The sequence below is a fragment of the Triturus cristatus genome, chromosome 4_2, assembly GCF_964204655.1.
Source record: "Triturus cristatus chromosome 4_2, aTriCri1.1, whole genome shotgun sequence".
NCBI classification, from domain to species: domain Eukaryota; kingdom Metazoa; phylum Chordata; class Amphibia; order Caudata; family Salamandridae; genus Triturus; species Triturus cristatus.
Genome location: NC_140586.1, coordinates 191,523,016 through 191,538,831, shown reverse-complemented (window position 1 = coordinate 191,538,831; position 15,816 = coordinate 191,523,016). Strand labels below are relative to the sequence as shown.

The 15,816-nt window shown below is 46.2% G+C and overlaps 1 protein-coding gene across 1 annotated transcript in view; it reads left to right on the top strand.

Moving 5' to 3' along the window:
* Positions 1–1,391: 1,391 nt before the first annotated feature.
* The window catches only part of LOC146833351 (rab11 family-interacting protein 4-like), a 37,101-nt gene continuing 22,676 nt past the window's right edge, over positions 1,392–15,816 (top strand). Inside the window, exons 1-3 of the mRNA XM_085601106.1 lie at positions 1,392–1,560; positions 12,071–12,210; positions 12,456–12,569. Of these exons, the coding sequence (XP_085457232.1) occupies positions 1,537–1,560; positions 12,071–12,210; positions 12,456–12,569 (278 nt within the window). The 5' untranslated portion in view covers positions 1,392–1,536. The remainder of the gene's footprint in view (positions 1,561–12,070; positions 12,211–12,455; positions 12,570–15,816) is intronic.

The window sequence follows — 15,816 nt, the reverse complement described above, 5'->3', positions numbered from 1 at the left end:
CCTAAACTCAAAGCTGGGCGTCCCCGCTGGTGTCCTCTTACAGCTCATGGAGGAGGGGGGTGACTGGACGGTCGAGGCGCACTTTGTTCCAGTAAAGCACACTGATTGCTATGTCGGCAGTCTCGAAGCGCTGCACATAAAGCTTCAGGAAGTTGCTGTTGCTCCCGCTGTCCCGGCTCTTTAGCTTCCTCCTGGGTCTCCCAGTTTCACCAAACGTATATGTGTGTCTCTAGCTCCTTGCTTGATTTGCAATTGTATATAGCGCGAACTCGACCCGAACGTATTGGAGCGCTTTAGGTGACTTTTTGTTACCTTACACATGGACATATTCATATGTCAGGCATGGGGATTAAATGATTTGCTCAAATCAGGACGCTGAGACAGACTAGAACCTGCGACCGCAGTTCCAAAGGCGACAGCGCTGGCCGTGACGCCACATCCTCCAAACCCCGCTCTGGAGCAGCAATGACGTCACTATACGTGTGACACCTTGAACTCGTTGTCATTTTTTTAAACGACTTCGCTTTGCCTCCTGGGATGCATATGTCAGTCCTGACTCGAAGTTACAAAGGTAGACACAAAACTTTGAAAACAGGCCTTATCTGGGGCATCTCCCGAAACTACGGAAATTCCACCCCCTTTCCCTCAGGAAACTCCCTTTGCTGATACCTGACAGAAGCCTGGCTCCACAGTCTTAAAAATCTGATATATATATATATTTCTGAACAGTGTCCCTGGTGTTCGCTTTAAAAAAATAAGTAAAATAAAAATGAGAAAAATGAAATAGACCTCGCATAATGTGATCTGGTGCTCGCGTAAAGCACTCCAATGCTCTTAGGACATGTTCAAGCTATATAAAACTGACAAAAGGGAACGGCAAACCTACTAGTCCCAGAATGCAAAGTGCTGTGGGCATAAATGGGCGGGCAAGTTTAAAGTGCCACATATGACATGGGATTACTGAGGTGACGTGCCTAATATGAGCCTCAAAAATGTAGTCTGTAATTTCTCAATAATTTGTACCCCCTCAGCCAGTGCCACCAACTGCTCCAGTCCCTGCCCCTTTTCTTCACCACCTCTGATGGGCTCTTGCAGATGAAAAGAGTCAAACATCCCACCACAAATTAACAGAAAAACAAAGTTGCTTGTCAAACAGGAGGAACAGTCCAAGTTAATGAGTTTCCTCGTCGGCCCTGGGGAGTGGAGGGAAGGGACCCTCCCACCCTGATTGAGGCCGTTTACCTGCTGGGGGTGGGGGAGGGGAGCACACTAGGTCCTAGGGTGCGAAACGAGGGGAGGAGGCCAAGGGGTTTCCCCAGGACACAATGGGGCTCAAGGGGAGTGGGGGGGAGAGGGAGGGGCTCTGGGAATACTTCAGGGCGCAGGGGCTGCAGAGGGCAAAGTCCAACACAGGAAGCTGTAGCAGTAACAACATCCACAGCTGGTCTTCAAGGAGCTAGACTCAAGAGGCTCCTCTCTGCCCACACCATCCGACTTTTGCTTCAAACGCCAGGAGCTACCCGGGCTGATCTCCGAATGGGGCCCGTCGCCATACCAGAGGTAAGTGGTTTAACTGATGAGACAGTCACTCTTCATCCGAACTATTCTGAGCGAACATGTCATTTCTTTAGACGTCCCACCTGCATCTTTTCGCACTTTTCCTCCAAACCCCAGATGTTTCGTCCAATTTGTCAGTGTTTTGGGGAGGAAAACGAGATTGAACCTTTTATTTCCCAACTAGCAACTAAGAGCCCTAATTTACTTGGTTGCCGAGTGGCCCAATATCGCGCGGTATCCTCAAGGCGCACATTATTGTTTTCACCCGTAGCACTTTAGATGCTGAAAGCTTTCAAGGCCGTAAATACAGTGGTAAAATGAAACTACAAGTCCCAGAATGCAAAGTGTGGTGAACTCGAGCCAGGACCGAACGGAGTTTCAATCGCTCCGGCCAGAGTCAGCCGTGAAGGCATGTTCCTTCTGTTTTATGCCACTCGCTGCTGTAATGCCAGTTTTCCTTGTGATATTATCTTGCCTGGTTTCGGTACAGCCCCTGAATGTGTGATAAAAGCAGCTCAACGGGTACTTGCTGGCGCTGTCCGGCGTCCAGGCAATTTATTTGGGTTTCTGCTTGTTTTCAGGCAACTCTATCTCCACCCCTCTTTCTGACCTTTTCACCCGGGAAGGGCAAGTCGAACCGGTTCCTGTCACCTAGGAGACGCAGCCAGGCCAGAGACTAGATGGCCACTATTTATTTACTGTTTATGTAACGCTTTGGCTTTAGGAAAAGGTGTCTGAGCGCTTTGCATCTTAGAAGAACCGAGACTGTCCGTACTTATTGAACAAGCCAGGAGGTTGAGCAATAAAGGTGTATCTATCTACACCTCTGGAAACCTGCATCGAGGTGCTGCTAAAAACTAAACCACTTCTATGCGCTAGTGATACCGAATCCACTATTAGGATTTAAGGGAGCCCAAACGAAGATTTGCAGTTTCTATTAGCGCCAAGTCCCGCTGCTGGGCGCTACCTGCGGGTAGGAGAGCTATCCCCTTATCTGGCTGCTAAGGAAATCCAGCCTGGTATTAAGCGCCAGTGGATCAGAACCCCTGGCTTGAAGGGCCTGGCCCGGCCCCTTGTCAGGCATTGCCAATGACCCGCCATTGGCTGCCAACCCCAGCCCCCCATGGTCTTTGACTGTGGGATATAGGCTCTGCATCCAACACCCCACCTAAACAGCTATCTTTCTGCCGGGGGAGGGGGTTGCGTGGCCTCCCTTCCCCCAAGCCGCTTTTGGCCACAGAGACCCCATCTCCTGGGGCTTATAACATTTGAATTAGGGTAGTGTGGTGCACAGCACTCTACCAAAAAGTCATCTCCTGGGGCATACAGTAATTGTAGAGGAGCACATGGCCCACATTTCTGAGCCTTAGATGGCCCTGGGGACCCAATATCTGGGCCAAAGTCTAATTATAGAAGGGGGGGGGGGGGTCTTGTGACGCCCCTCCATAAGTCTTAAGAGGCCCGGCATCCCAGGACCAAATATATCTATATTAGAGGAGGGGGGTTTGCCCCCCCCCCTCCCTGAGCCCAGATAGGCCTGGGTAATCCATCCCCTGGGGCCAAAGAAGAATAATAGGGGCAAGTGCCCCCTCCCATTCCAAGCCTAAAGAGGCCCTGGGGACCCCATCTAGTAGGGCCAACCACCAAAAATAGGGGAGGGGGGCACGTGGCCCCCTCCACAAGCCTTAAAAGGACACGGGGACCTTATGCCCAGGTGCCTTTAGCATTCTAATTGGATGCCCTAGTACCCCTAAAAAATACTGTTGGGTGCCACAGGGGGAGCCCCAGGACCGCTGCGGACCCAGATGGCTCCCAGAATGTTGCTGGAGCCGCTACTGCTCCTGCCCGGAAGGAGTAGCAATTTTAGCATGCTCCCTCCAGGTGGGAGCAATGTCTTTTTCCCTGCCAGAAGGAGCATGGGCAAGGAAACAGAAGTGTGTTCCCAGCCGGTCGTAGCATTTTTAAGTCTCGCTGAGCCAGCGCATGCGTTGCGAGAAATTTAGTGAGTGGCTTTTGAAAGTGCTACCACAGGCTTTTCCTGGCCTCAAGCTTGCGTTCACCCGCCATGTGGGTTTCTGACAAGGCTCATTAAGCCTTGCATGCCTCTCTCCCCCCTTGCTTGCTTGCGCTTCAATTCCCTCCCCCACCACTGATCGCGTCACTCTGCTGGCCTCCGCTCCCCCCCGCCTCTCTATACTGCAGCATGCCACTCTCTCCTTTTCCCTGTTAAACTTTTTGCTTCTTTTATTCTTCTTTCTATCTTTATTTCTGTTTTTTCTTTCATACACTTTCTCTCATACAGCTTTTCCTTCTCTCTAATGACTTATGTTCTTTCTCTTCCACAAATCGATAAACCAGTCAAATAGATACATACTGTTTTTCAAATTCATAAACATGATATTCATATCCGGTTCCATTAAACAACACGGGGGGGACATTCTAATTTCATATTTTTTGAGATGTAAGCTTAAGAGCAAACGTGTTTAACTCACGTGCAGGAAAATTATACACTTTCATCGATTTTCACTCCAAATACATTTCCCGTTTTTTGCCACTGACTTGTCCGTACTCCTTCCCACTACTCTCACCCATTTGTAGCAGCGTCAAAAGGCACTTTAGGAGCTGGAAGCTGCGCCAGGGGCTTGCATCCAGAACATGATTCCTAGCGCCTTCCAATACCACGCTGCATTCCGAGCAGTGACACTGTCCATGTCCCAAAATGCTCGAGACATTTCAATCTCTCTGTTCACTGAGTCGACACGCTGCGCATTGTGTTTAATGATGCACAGCATTTAATGCACTGGAGGGAAGGCTGCTCGGCGACGGCTTAAGAGCCACAGAGCTCAACAAACTCACTTTTTTATTTATTCAATATTTACATTTCATATAATTTGAAGTGTGTGCTGTGTGCACCTTTATTAAACACTGTAAGTAAAATAATTGCACATTTTCATAAAAGAGCGACAAGTGATTCGATAGAAACTTGCCTCCACGCCCCTCACGTTATGATTTCCTAAAGTGACAGCTGAGACATTAGTCATCTTTCAAATCCTTGAATCTGACAGAATAGTCACATCTGAGAAGGGGACAGGCTTCTGTCCCGGGCCTTTGATGGCTTCAGATTACTGTTCAGAGGCTCGGAATATGCTTCATGCTAAGACTCTTATTTCTATAGAGAATGCCACGGTATCAACATTAAGCGATGCTGTTTAAAGATAGGCTTGTCACTTTAATTGATCTTGAGTTACTGCTTCCACTGTCAGAGCTGTCTGTCTACTTACCCATAATCCTCATCACTTTGATTGACTCTCTGAATCAGGGGGCTGGCCTGGCTTCGCCTTCCCGAAGTCGTACTGGGAAATTGGAAGGGACCCGTTCAGTGGCGCTAATCTTCATGGGAGATCGAAGCCTCGGGCCAAGTGGCTTGGGTTTCTTGAGAGCTAAACTGTGACCGTCCACCAGGATGCTGTTCCTGCACAATACTTTCTATAGTGAAGAATATGTTGTATTGATTTATCCAATTATTCGCCTCACACCCGACTGTTGGTGGTGCACGGTGCCCTTAGACGATTTCAAACTACCTGCCTCTTAAGTTTACCTTTTATCCTCTGAGTACGCTTTTGACTAATGGTGCCTTATACAAGTGTTGCTTTACTCTGTCGTCATACACATCTTGTGTGCTTGTACGCTGGTTATTTGTAAACGCCCATTGGGCTCAAAGGGCTTCAGGCCCCCGTCGTGTGGCAGCCCGGGCTGAGTCAGCTTCCCAGGCACCCACACAGCCGCACCCGAGTACTTCACAGGTCTTTAAGACCATTTGCCTGTTAATGAGGCTTTGTTGTGTTTTTCACGCCTTCTAGAGCCCCTCCATCCCCATTCGCAGCCGTGGTCGGTAGTAGGAGTAACTGCAGGGCGGTGACGTGGGGAGGGGCAGAGTGGGGGGTAGTTAACTATGGATTACGGAGGTTTACAGGTAAATTAACATATAAATTAATAAAACGAATTTCGTTGCGTGCACTGCATCGCATTTCGGGATGCAGTGCACGCAACGAAATTCGTTTTATTAATTTATATGTTAATTTACCTATAAACCTCCGTAATCCATAGTTTACTACCCCCCACCCTGCCCCTTCCCCTCCCACGTCACCGCCCTGCAGTTACTCCTACTACCGACCGCGGCTGCCCATGCGGCCTATTGCTGGGAGAATTAGGCCCCCCTCCCCCGACATTTTTTCTTAGCTGCATTCTTCCCTTGGATCATGTTACTAATGACAGCGCAGTCGCTAGGCTTTCGCTTTTGCGGTCGCGTTTTTTTGTTTGTTTTTGCTTCTAAGTTTTAAGTTGCATTCCTAGTGGGCTATTTCAAGTTGCATATAACAGCGCCACCTACCGGCCGCATGTCTCTGGTCGCTCCTAGCTGATTCACTCACTCAAAGGAAACTTTCAGGAAACAGTGAATATAGTTGGGTAAAAAGTGTCAGTTTTCAAGACTGTAATACACCTTTCGAGTCAACATTTCTTTAGAATATACCTGCCAAGGACTCCTTTCACAAGCTGGAAAGAGAAACTGACGGACAAAATCTACAACGAGGTGGAAACTCAAATTCCTTCTCCAGCTGGTAACAAGCACTTTAAAGTTCTCTATTTTTATTTATTTGCGATGCAGCCTCTTGGTTTTTGTTGGCATTTTCAGATGAATTTACACAGCGCAATTAAATTACTAGGAAATCTAGTTGTTTCGTATCTGTAACCACCTTTTTGTGCGTGCGCTTTGTATGCGCTCATATATGGCAATTGTTAACACGTAGTTGAAAATAACACCATTAGGATACACTCATTGTTTGTTGGCTAAGCCTTCTTTCCTCATCTAACTCCTTACAAAACAAGCATTTGCAATGCAATAGGTCTCACATTTACGCAAGTTTGACCTATTGACATTACAAATAACAATGCCTTTTATTTTTAAAACATAAATAAACAAGCATTGGCATAGCCAATAGGTCTCGCCTTTGGGACCTTATAAGTGTTTAGTTAACCAGCACAATATCCTTGGTGCAACAACATCAACTGTTGCATAGCACCTCTTAAAGCCTGCCTCAATGCGGCCGCCAGACTACTTACCGGCACAAGGAAATACGATCATATTTCCCCACACCTCAAAGCTCTCAACTGGCTTCCCCTGGAGGCAAGAACACAGCTCAAACTAGCATGCATCACACACAAAGCTTTGCACTCTAACTCCCCTGCATATCTGACACAGAAACTCATGATCTCCGGAGGAACCAGAAACTCCAGATCCTCCAGAGTTTTCCTGCTCCAACCTGCACACTTTCGGGGAAAAAAACTTACAATCGGGCCTTCTCAGGGGCTGCTCCAGGAATATGGAACTCTCTCCCACCCGACATCAGAAGAATCCCCTCACTGACTCGCTTCAAAAAGGATGCCAAAACCTTCCTTATGGGCAAATTTATTGTCTAATATTGCCTCAACTACTTTTATGGCACGACCTATGGTGGCCCACTACCTCCCTTCTGACTACCTGGTCACCCGAAACTTGGGACCTGGTCAGAATAATTGAAAACGTACTCTGTAAATATGCTATCTCGCTTTGAGTAATTGGATATGTAAACTGTAAATACATGCTCCTCTTTACCCTATGTATCCGGCACCATATTACTACTCGAGCTGTAATTGGTCGATTTCTAAATCTGTCTTTATATTGCTTTGCTCTCCTGTAAAGTGCTCTGATACCCTAACGGGTCAAGTTCACGCTCTATTAAATAAAATAGCTAAACACTTATAAGGTCCCAAAGCGAGACCTATTGGCTGTGCCAATGCTTGTTAAATCTCTCGTCGGGTGGGAGCAGACATGCCTTTCCTGCTCGTGGTGCTGCAGGCAGGGAAGGCTAGTTTGCTACCACCCGGCGGGAGATTTAAAAATGCTCAATCTGGCTGGGAACAGGCTTCTTTTCCCTTGCTGGTAAATATTAATTTAAAACATATCAGTCCGCGATTTTTCTTTTTTGGGCCTAGGAGGCGTTCCATTGAGAGGGACACAGACACCCCCCCCCCCCCCCCCCCCTCCGCCTGTATGTGTGTGGAGTTATAGAGCTAGATAGATTTGAGCTTTTTTTAATTGCAGGACAGGGGAATAAGTCACTGAGTCCTGTAACGGCTGTCAGAAGTATTTTTCTTCATATTGCTGACAACCAATCCAGTAAAAAAAAGCCACTCTGCTCATCAGAAGGTTCTATGTTTTTCAAATTGGGTTTGAGGGGCTCTCACAAGAGTCCCTCAAACCCAACCGTCCAGATACACCAATATTTTTGGAGCTAAATACTTACAAAAGTACTGAACAGATGTATGCTATTTCACAAAAAGACAATTTCTGGACAAAGATCTAGCTTTCAAACATTGCTGTAATTAAAAAAAAATTGCAACTTTATTTACCATTATCGTGTTAAATTACAACAATATGAAGCAATTTCTCAATGTAGTAGTACAGAAACATATTTCCTGAGCAGATATCATCTTAGAGAGCACAAAACGCTGTTAGCTAGGGGTAACATGTTCCGAAATACTTTGATCCCATCAACTCACACATTCTTGCAGGCCTCCATACCAGTTCAATCGACATGCAGCACATATCAATACATAGCATGGAAACGGTGGGTCAACCCACCCCAGTGGGAACTATTCCTGCAGGCGGCTGCGACGCTGGGCCTGACTCAGCTTCTAGCAGATAACTCCTCAGAGGGCACCAAATATGCTTGGGTCTTGATGCCAAGGGTTGGATTGTTGCAAACAACTCTCAATTTGTAATACAATAAATGAGGCTATTAAGCCAAGCTTTTGTTGTAGGGGTGATTTTCTTGCCCCAGTGTAGCGCTGTCTCCCGTTTGGCTAGCAATAAAGCAATGGCAACAAATCTGCACAGTTGTTTAGGGAATTTACGCACATAACTCAGCAGAGCTACCTGAGGCATAGGGGTGATGTCAAGGTGAGTCATACGTGAAAGGATTGTGTAAATAGCTCTCCAATACCCCACAGTTCCATGTCATGTGAGCGAAGTCCACCTGATGCGCTCCACACTTAGGGCACATGTGTGGTCGAGAGGGGTCTATAGAGTTGAGTTTCGCTGGGGACATGTATGCCCTCCACAGGAACTTGAAGTGGATCAGTTTATGTTGACTATTCAAGGAAACATCTTTAGTTTGGGTGCAGCAGAAAGACCAATGGGTGTCTTCAATAGGGTGTCCCAAGTCACGTTCCCATGTCGCTCAGATCTTGGCTTCTTTGCTGGTGATTAGTGTAATTCCATTTAGCAGTTTTTGCGGTAGTGCTTCTTAAAAAAGCCTATGGAAAATGTAAGGGAATTTTGCGTTTTAGGACCCCCCCCCCCTTTTTTTTTCTTGGCCCCTGCTTGATGGGTCACCACAAAAGTTTCTATACACTAACTGGGCAAAAAAGAGAAACATGGAAATGCTGATCGATCTACTGGGATATATATAATTATTCTTCAGAACCCCTTTCAGGGGACCACTGCATGCAGGGACTACTCGGCTCAACCGTGGGGGTTGAGACCTTTTACTCCTGACGTCCCGGGGCGCAACTTGGTCAAGTACTTTGTCTGCACTTGACTCAGTGGTAAATGTGGTCGAGTCATCGAAGGATCAATCCTGACTTATGTCCGCGATCTGTCAGTAATACACAGTGTTTTATAGTATGTGTACAATTTACGCTGAGCCACACAGTAACACCATAAAATTCAGAAATAAAATAATTTGCCCTCATCATTTTAGTAACCTGCTTCTATTTACAGTGCATGATTATGATAGTACTTTTAATACAGCTTTAAAGCATCCTAAAGGTGCCTTCAGCACAGCTTCTTTACAGAGTAGAACATTCTGCATGTGAACGTGCACCAGTTGTGTCCTTATGTGATGTTGGAGGACACTAGAGATCATAGAGGTGCTGGCATGCTGGAAGATAATAGCATTATGTCCTGCCATACTGATGTATCTGAAACGCCTTCAGGTTGGGGCAGATTAGAACAGATACAGGTGTCTCAGGTGTATGACTAGCTCAGCCACAGTCCACTGGACATTTCACAAGCATACATCTTGTATGCAAGTTAGCAGCTTGAGCTATATTTGATGATGGGTCAGTGGCATTATCAACAGCCCTTTACAAACTTGAGTCAATAGAACCAACTACTATCCTTAATGACTTTTTAACTTTACACTTACATATGCTGCCTCATAATAGTTAACTGCTGAAATAAAACAGGTAAACAGATGTCATGACACTGGAACTATTGCCTTTTAGCTACAGAGATCTACATTTCACCGTAAAAAACTAAAGCTGTTCAGCCTATCCAGGTTCTCTTGCATCACTCCGCGCACTGCCACAGCGTCACTCCGCGCACTGCCACAGCGTCACTCCGCGCACTGCCACAGCGTCACTCTGGGCACTACCACAGCATCACTCAAGAACACCACTCTGCAGCGCCACAGCATCACTCTGCAGCGCCACAGAATCACTCTGCAGCGCAACAGCATCAAAAAACAGCACAGCATCACTCAGGGCCAGCACAGCATCACTCAGGGCCAGCACAGCATCACTCAGGGCCAGCACAGCATCACTCAGGGCCAGCACAGCATCACTCAGGGCCAGCACAGCATCACTCAGGGCCAGCACAGCATCACTCAGGGCCAGCACAGCATCACTCAACCACCGCAGCATCACTTAGTGCACAGCAGCCACACTTCTCTACAGCACAGCTTAGAAACATTGGCAACGCCAATTGCTCTACCTAAACACTTATATGGCCCCCAATGCATAGCCAATAGATCTCTCCTTTGGGACATTATAAGTGTTTAGTTATCCCGCACAATGTCCTTCATTAAACAACATCAAGTGTTGCATGGCTAATCACTTATAAGGTCCCAAAAGCGAGACCTATTGGCTATGACAATGCTGGTTATTTTCAGGATGAAGGGACTATGCCCCACATCCTGAAAGGCCTGCAGCAGGAGACATTTTTCTCTTGTGGTAGCCAATCTCATCTCTCATGTCTGCGGTTCCAAAGTTGGAGTCATTGAAGATCGGAAGTATACTAAGAGCACAGGACATTGATGACTGTCGAGAAAAAGAACTGGTATTAATACATGATTTGTCTATATTGATTGAATGGTTCACCGATACTTGGCACACAGACCACCACACACCATCTGGGTTGAGATACTTTTAGCATCCTTTTGATGTTATATTGAAACCCCAGATTCGATGGAGAAATACTGATGAGAGCCCTGATGAATGTCCATGAATTAACTATGTAGGAACGAAACATGTTGGACAGAAGCTTTTACTTGTATGTGGATGAGTGTAATGCAAGAAGGGTGAAGAAGACTGTAATGCTTATTGATCTTCTTTGAAAGTGGACGGCGAGCAGTGTCTCATAAATATTTTCCTATTGCGCAGATGTAGAAAATAGATAATGTAACATTTTCGATGTTGAAATGCAAGATATTTGGACTGGGAGCAACCTGCCCCCCCCAAACTGTTTTAGCACCTACTACGAATTTAAGCTTAGATGGTGTAATTAGAACTTGTATCCTGTGAGCTGTGCATAATATGAGTTAGGGATGGCAAATTATTTTTTAACCGATTGGACTGATTAGATCAGTGTTGTAAAGACCACTATGTTGATTAATGTAAGATCCAGGCTATAATTACTTATTGAATGATAAAGTACCTAAATGCCAGCACCTGGGAGGTGTGAGTTTAGAAGCTGTTAACCTACACAAATATTTAATAGATTTTTGTTTTTCAATCAGTTTGGATTGAAGGAAATATTTGGAAATGTTATGAGTAGTTCTTTTTCCCCCTTCTAATGGATTGTGTTGTTTTAATGAAATGATTGCGGGGGCGCCATTAAATAGTTCCCTAATACAGATGGCCATCCTGAAAGTAGTTCTGGCTGCAATTTTTCAAAGGATTTTGTTCAAACTTTTGAAATGTTGAAGGGAATCCGCGTTTCAGCATGTATAAGTTCTATTGTCTTCTCTTTGTTAAAAATGTCAATAAAATTCTTTGAAACTGAAAGAATTGTTGAAGGAAAATGCTTCAAAAAAATCTCTGCACCTGCCTATGTGCCTTGTTTGAATGCAGCAGTTTGACTGGAATTAGAATTAGCGATCCATGAACTTCCTACTTGAACGTCTGGGGCAGGGCTGCCACTAGTGGAGGGCAGTGGGAGGATAATGCCCCAGGCCCTTGTTTTTTCAAGGTCCCTACTGCAAAGGTATTTGTAGTTTTGAAGGGAATCCTGCCTGTCTATTACTAATGAGGCAGCTTGTCATTGCCATACCATTAGATGGCGCCAGATGCTGGAGCTGCTGTCTCTCCTTATAAATTGTATGGCATATGTTTTACGCTCCTCGGTCACGTGCTACGAAATGGCCAATCGCATCCCATGATTCACGTCTCCATATCTTTCCTTTATCTGCAGGTTCCACCTGAGGTTACCCGCAGCCCGGCCGGTGATGGAGAAGAGGCGCAAAGCGGAACGGGGGATTTCGAGGATAAATTCACTTTTGAGCCGCTTGGCAAGGACCCGACGAGCCCCTTGGAGTCCACCCACCTCAACGGGTACAGAGGGAACAGTCGGGGGGCTATCACTGGCGTCACGAGGCCTCACACTTCAAACGAGTCTCACTTATTGTATACCACTGCCATACACACTTAAATGGAGTCTCTCTTCTTAGACACCAATGCCTGACTTCAGAGGAGTCTCTCACACTCTGTACCGCTGCCTCATACACATCACTGGAGTTTTTATTCATGTCCCATTTGTGGCCATATATGTTAATTTGCCTGTTTCTTTCTGCCCGCAGAAGTTTCCAGGCTGTTTGGTCGGAAACATTTGAACTTCCCACTATCCACGAAGACCAGTTTGAGGACTATGGCGAAGTGGAGAGCCCCAGCCTGCATAGGCGCAGCCCTGCTCGGTGAGGAGTCGACGGGATGGGTGTAATTCGGGGGGAGGGGGGGGGCAGGCAGTGGGAGGAGGGTTGCCACCTGGCTGTGCCCCCCCCAAGGACCAGTATTTTAATACCTCGGTCGGTACGAAAATTTGGCAAATCATCTAAAACCAGTATTTTACCTTTCCCTTAATCTGTTCATACTTTAAACAGTAAATATAAGAAGTCGTCATCTTAAAAGATCCCTTGCTGATAATTAAAGTAAACAGAAAACCCATGACTAAAATGAATACAGAGGAATGGGCTCCGCTCAAGTATCTTGCTCGGTCCTCTGCACACTCTTAAAATGTGAACAAATGGCTGATAGGTGGCAGTCGTAATTGGGCGGAGGAGTCAAGTACTGCCCTTACGGCGACACCTGCTGGTAAGGGCTGGGACTGCTGCTGAAATAACAGAAAATGGAGAAAGGAAAGGCAAGTGATTGCTCTTAACAGGGACGCCTGCTGGTATAGGAGCCAGGTTCATCAGATTGTTGGTGGGGCCTATATAGTGTGTCATCCGGTACCATGCAGTGCATAGGAGATGTCCAGTGACCTCGATGCCAGGCAAAAGGAGGGGGGGGGGGGTATAAAAGCGGCTGGACCGCGCACGAGCAACAGCTCAAAGCATACTTGCTGGGTGCCAAGTGTGTGCCTTAATGTGTAGTCGAAAGGCCCCTTGCCATGAGAAGGCCTAGTTTGGTCCCCGGAAAATGGGCGACAAGGTGGTCCTCCATTGCGTGTTCCTGGCTCCCCCTGTAACATCATCAGCTGATCAGACATGATCTAAATGTGTGACTGTGACTGGCATTGGTGACCTGAAGTCGCAACATCACCAAGTCACATTGTTGGAGCACTGGGAGCGGGTACCAAGTTGCCAATTGCCTAGGACCCCCACCTCTGTAGGTGCCGCCCGATAAATGTTCACAGTATTCCTGTGATTTTAACAGTTCCATAAAAAATGCCGCCTGTGATAGAGATGTATTTGTGATAACGAATATCCAGCAACTTCAAATGCGATGTCCATGTTTTTTATTTTAATTTTGTATATTACTCCACTAAGCATTTACCAATTTGCACTTGCGGTGTCATTTCTACAGTGGGAGGAACAGCACGTTCAGACGCTGAACTCTACTTAAAATATTGTTGTCACAGACAAAAAAAATATAAATTCAAATGTAAAAAAAAGAAAAGCTTCAAAATGTGCTCAAGTCTAGTTTTGGCTCTATTGACTGGCAGGCACCAGTCCATTTGAGATTTTGGCTGCTTTTGCATGTCCCTGATTCTGAAAGTTTAATTTACAATTGCGTTATATGTGGAATCAAGGTGGCTTGAATGAACTGAAATGCATTATAAATCTAAAGTTGTTCCAAACAGAGGACTCCCGAAACATGTGTTGTTCGGGTCTCTTCAAATGTCACTGGCACCTGGATCTATGGCACAGGTCTGTCACACTACCACCTCCCCTCATCCCGCAATACCACTGCCCCTCGCTCCTCCCTCACACTACCTCTCTCCTCTCTATACTGCCTTCCTATACCTCCTCACGCTGTACACTGGTCCACTTCTCACCTCCCCTCTCTAGGTGCCCCTTTCACTCATCCCTTTATTTCTCTCGTACTCTCTCACCCATCTCTCGCTCACTTCACACACTCTTCTCGCCTCCCTCATGTGGGTAACTTCAGGTCTTCACAGTTTCTTTCCCGCTCCTTTTCAAAGTTACTGTCCCTCAGACCCACGCTCTCCTCCTCTTATTAGGGTATTTTCTTTGTACACAAAAGCTCCCTCTTTATGCATCAGTGGCCTGCTCTACCCTTCTCCCTTTCTCACACACTATTTATGTTCTTCTGTCTCAAGTTCATTCACCACTTCGTGCACAAACTGCCTATCCCTCTCATTCTTCCTTTCTGTCCTCTGCAGCTCTCGCCCATATCTATTCACAATGTCACATAATTCCACTACTCCAATACACAACACAATTCTACCACTAACAATCCCAATACAACCCACATCATTCCACACCACATACATCCAGTACACTCCAAACAAAAACACATGGGTAAAATACATTGTAATTTAGAACACCAATAGCGTCAATACTTGCAAATGTGAGACCTATTGCATTGCAAATACTTGTTTATCATGGCAACATGTCCTGGCATATAGGGTTGCTGACTCAGCACTATGCAGAGCTCCGGCCTAATTGGTGCAGAACAGCACAAGGCTCCATTCGTGGCGCCCTCTCTTGGCATACAGGCTAAGATGAATCTGTCCTGCACACAGTCTATGACCCAATCAGTGCAGCAGCTGTTTCCTCACACCTCGCAAAGGGAATCCACTCGACAGGGCTCCCCAATGGGCCTTGCTCCCTCAGAGGGCACACTGGTCTTGGCAGGCACTGGTGCTCTGCGATCCAGGGCATGTGGTCTTTGTTTCCCCAGCAGGGAGACTAGCAGGCCTTGGCCCCAGTCCTGGTAACAGGCAGAAGTCTTGCAGAGCTTCCCCACCTCACACCGCCCATAAGGAGGCTGCTCGGCAGATGACAATTGTTTTTTGGGGGGCGAGGGGGAGTTTGGGGGGTTCTCAAACTCCTTTTCTTATAGTTCATTTACAGACACCAAATGTGATTTATAGTGTGGTAAATATTCTTTTTTTACCTTGACTGAATTTCAGACAGAATCTAAATTAAAGTAAAATAGCTCAGAATAACAAGAGGCAGAATCCGTGGTATAAGAGATTTTCTGAATGGGCTTTATTCCAAAATGGCCGACTCGAGTGGCGGCCTTCAGGTTCCGTCACCACGAGGGTTCAGGAAGTGAAGTACAATACTTTATTGACAAGAAGTAACTTTTATAGTTCATACATTACAATGAAATGAATGCAAAAGGCGTAACAATTGATAAGAGAAATGACATATTGGTGCGTAATCGAAACTAGGCGTAATAAGGAGCAGAAAGAAACATGATTGGCTCTGATTATCATGCATAGGTGGATCTATAAGATAATACTTAACATAGATGCGCGCGCAACAGCATGACGTGTGATTGACGTGCGACTAGGGGGTGAAGGGGACTTGACATTTAGCTCTACATGTGGAGACGAGAAGTCTGGGGGGTCAAGTCAACCTAATCCCAAATCATATCTAACATCCTATGTTTAGAGAACTATGTTATCCACAAGAAAAGACTCTCGGACAGAATCTATTCTATACTGACTGTGTGTGCGTGTACAAGCGT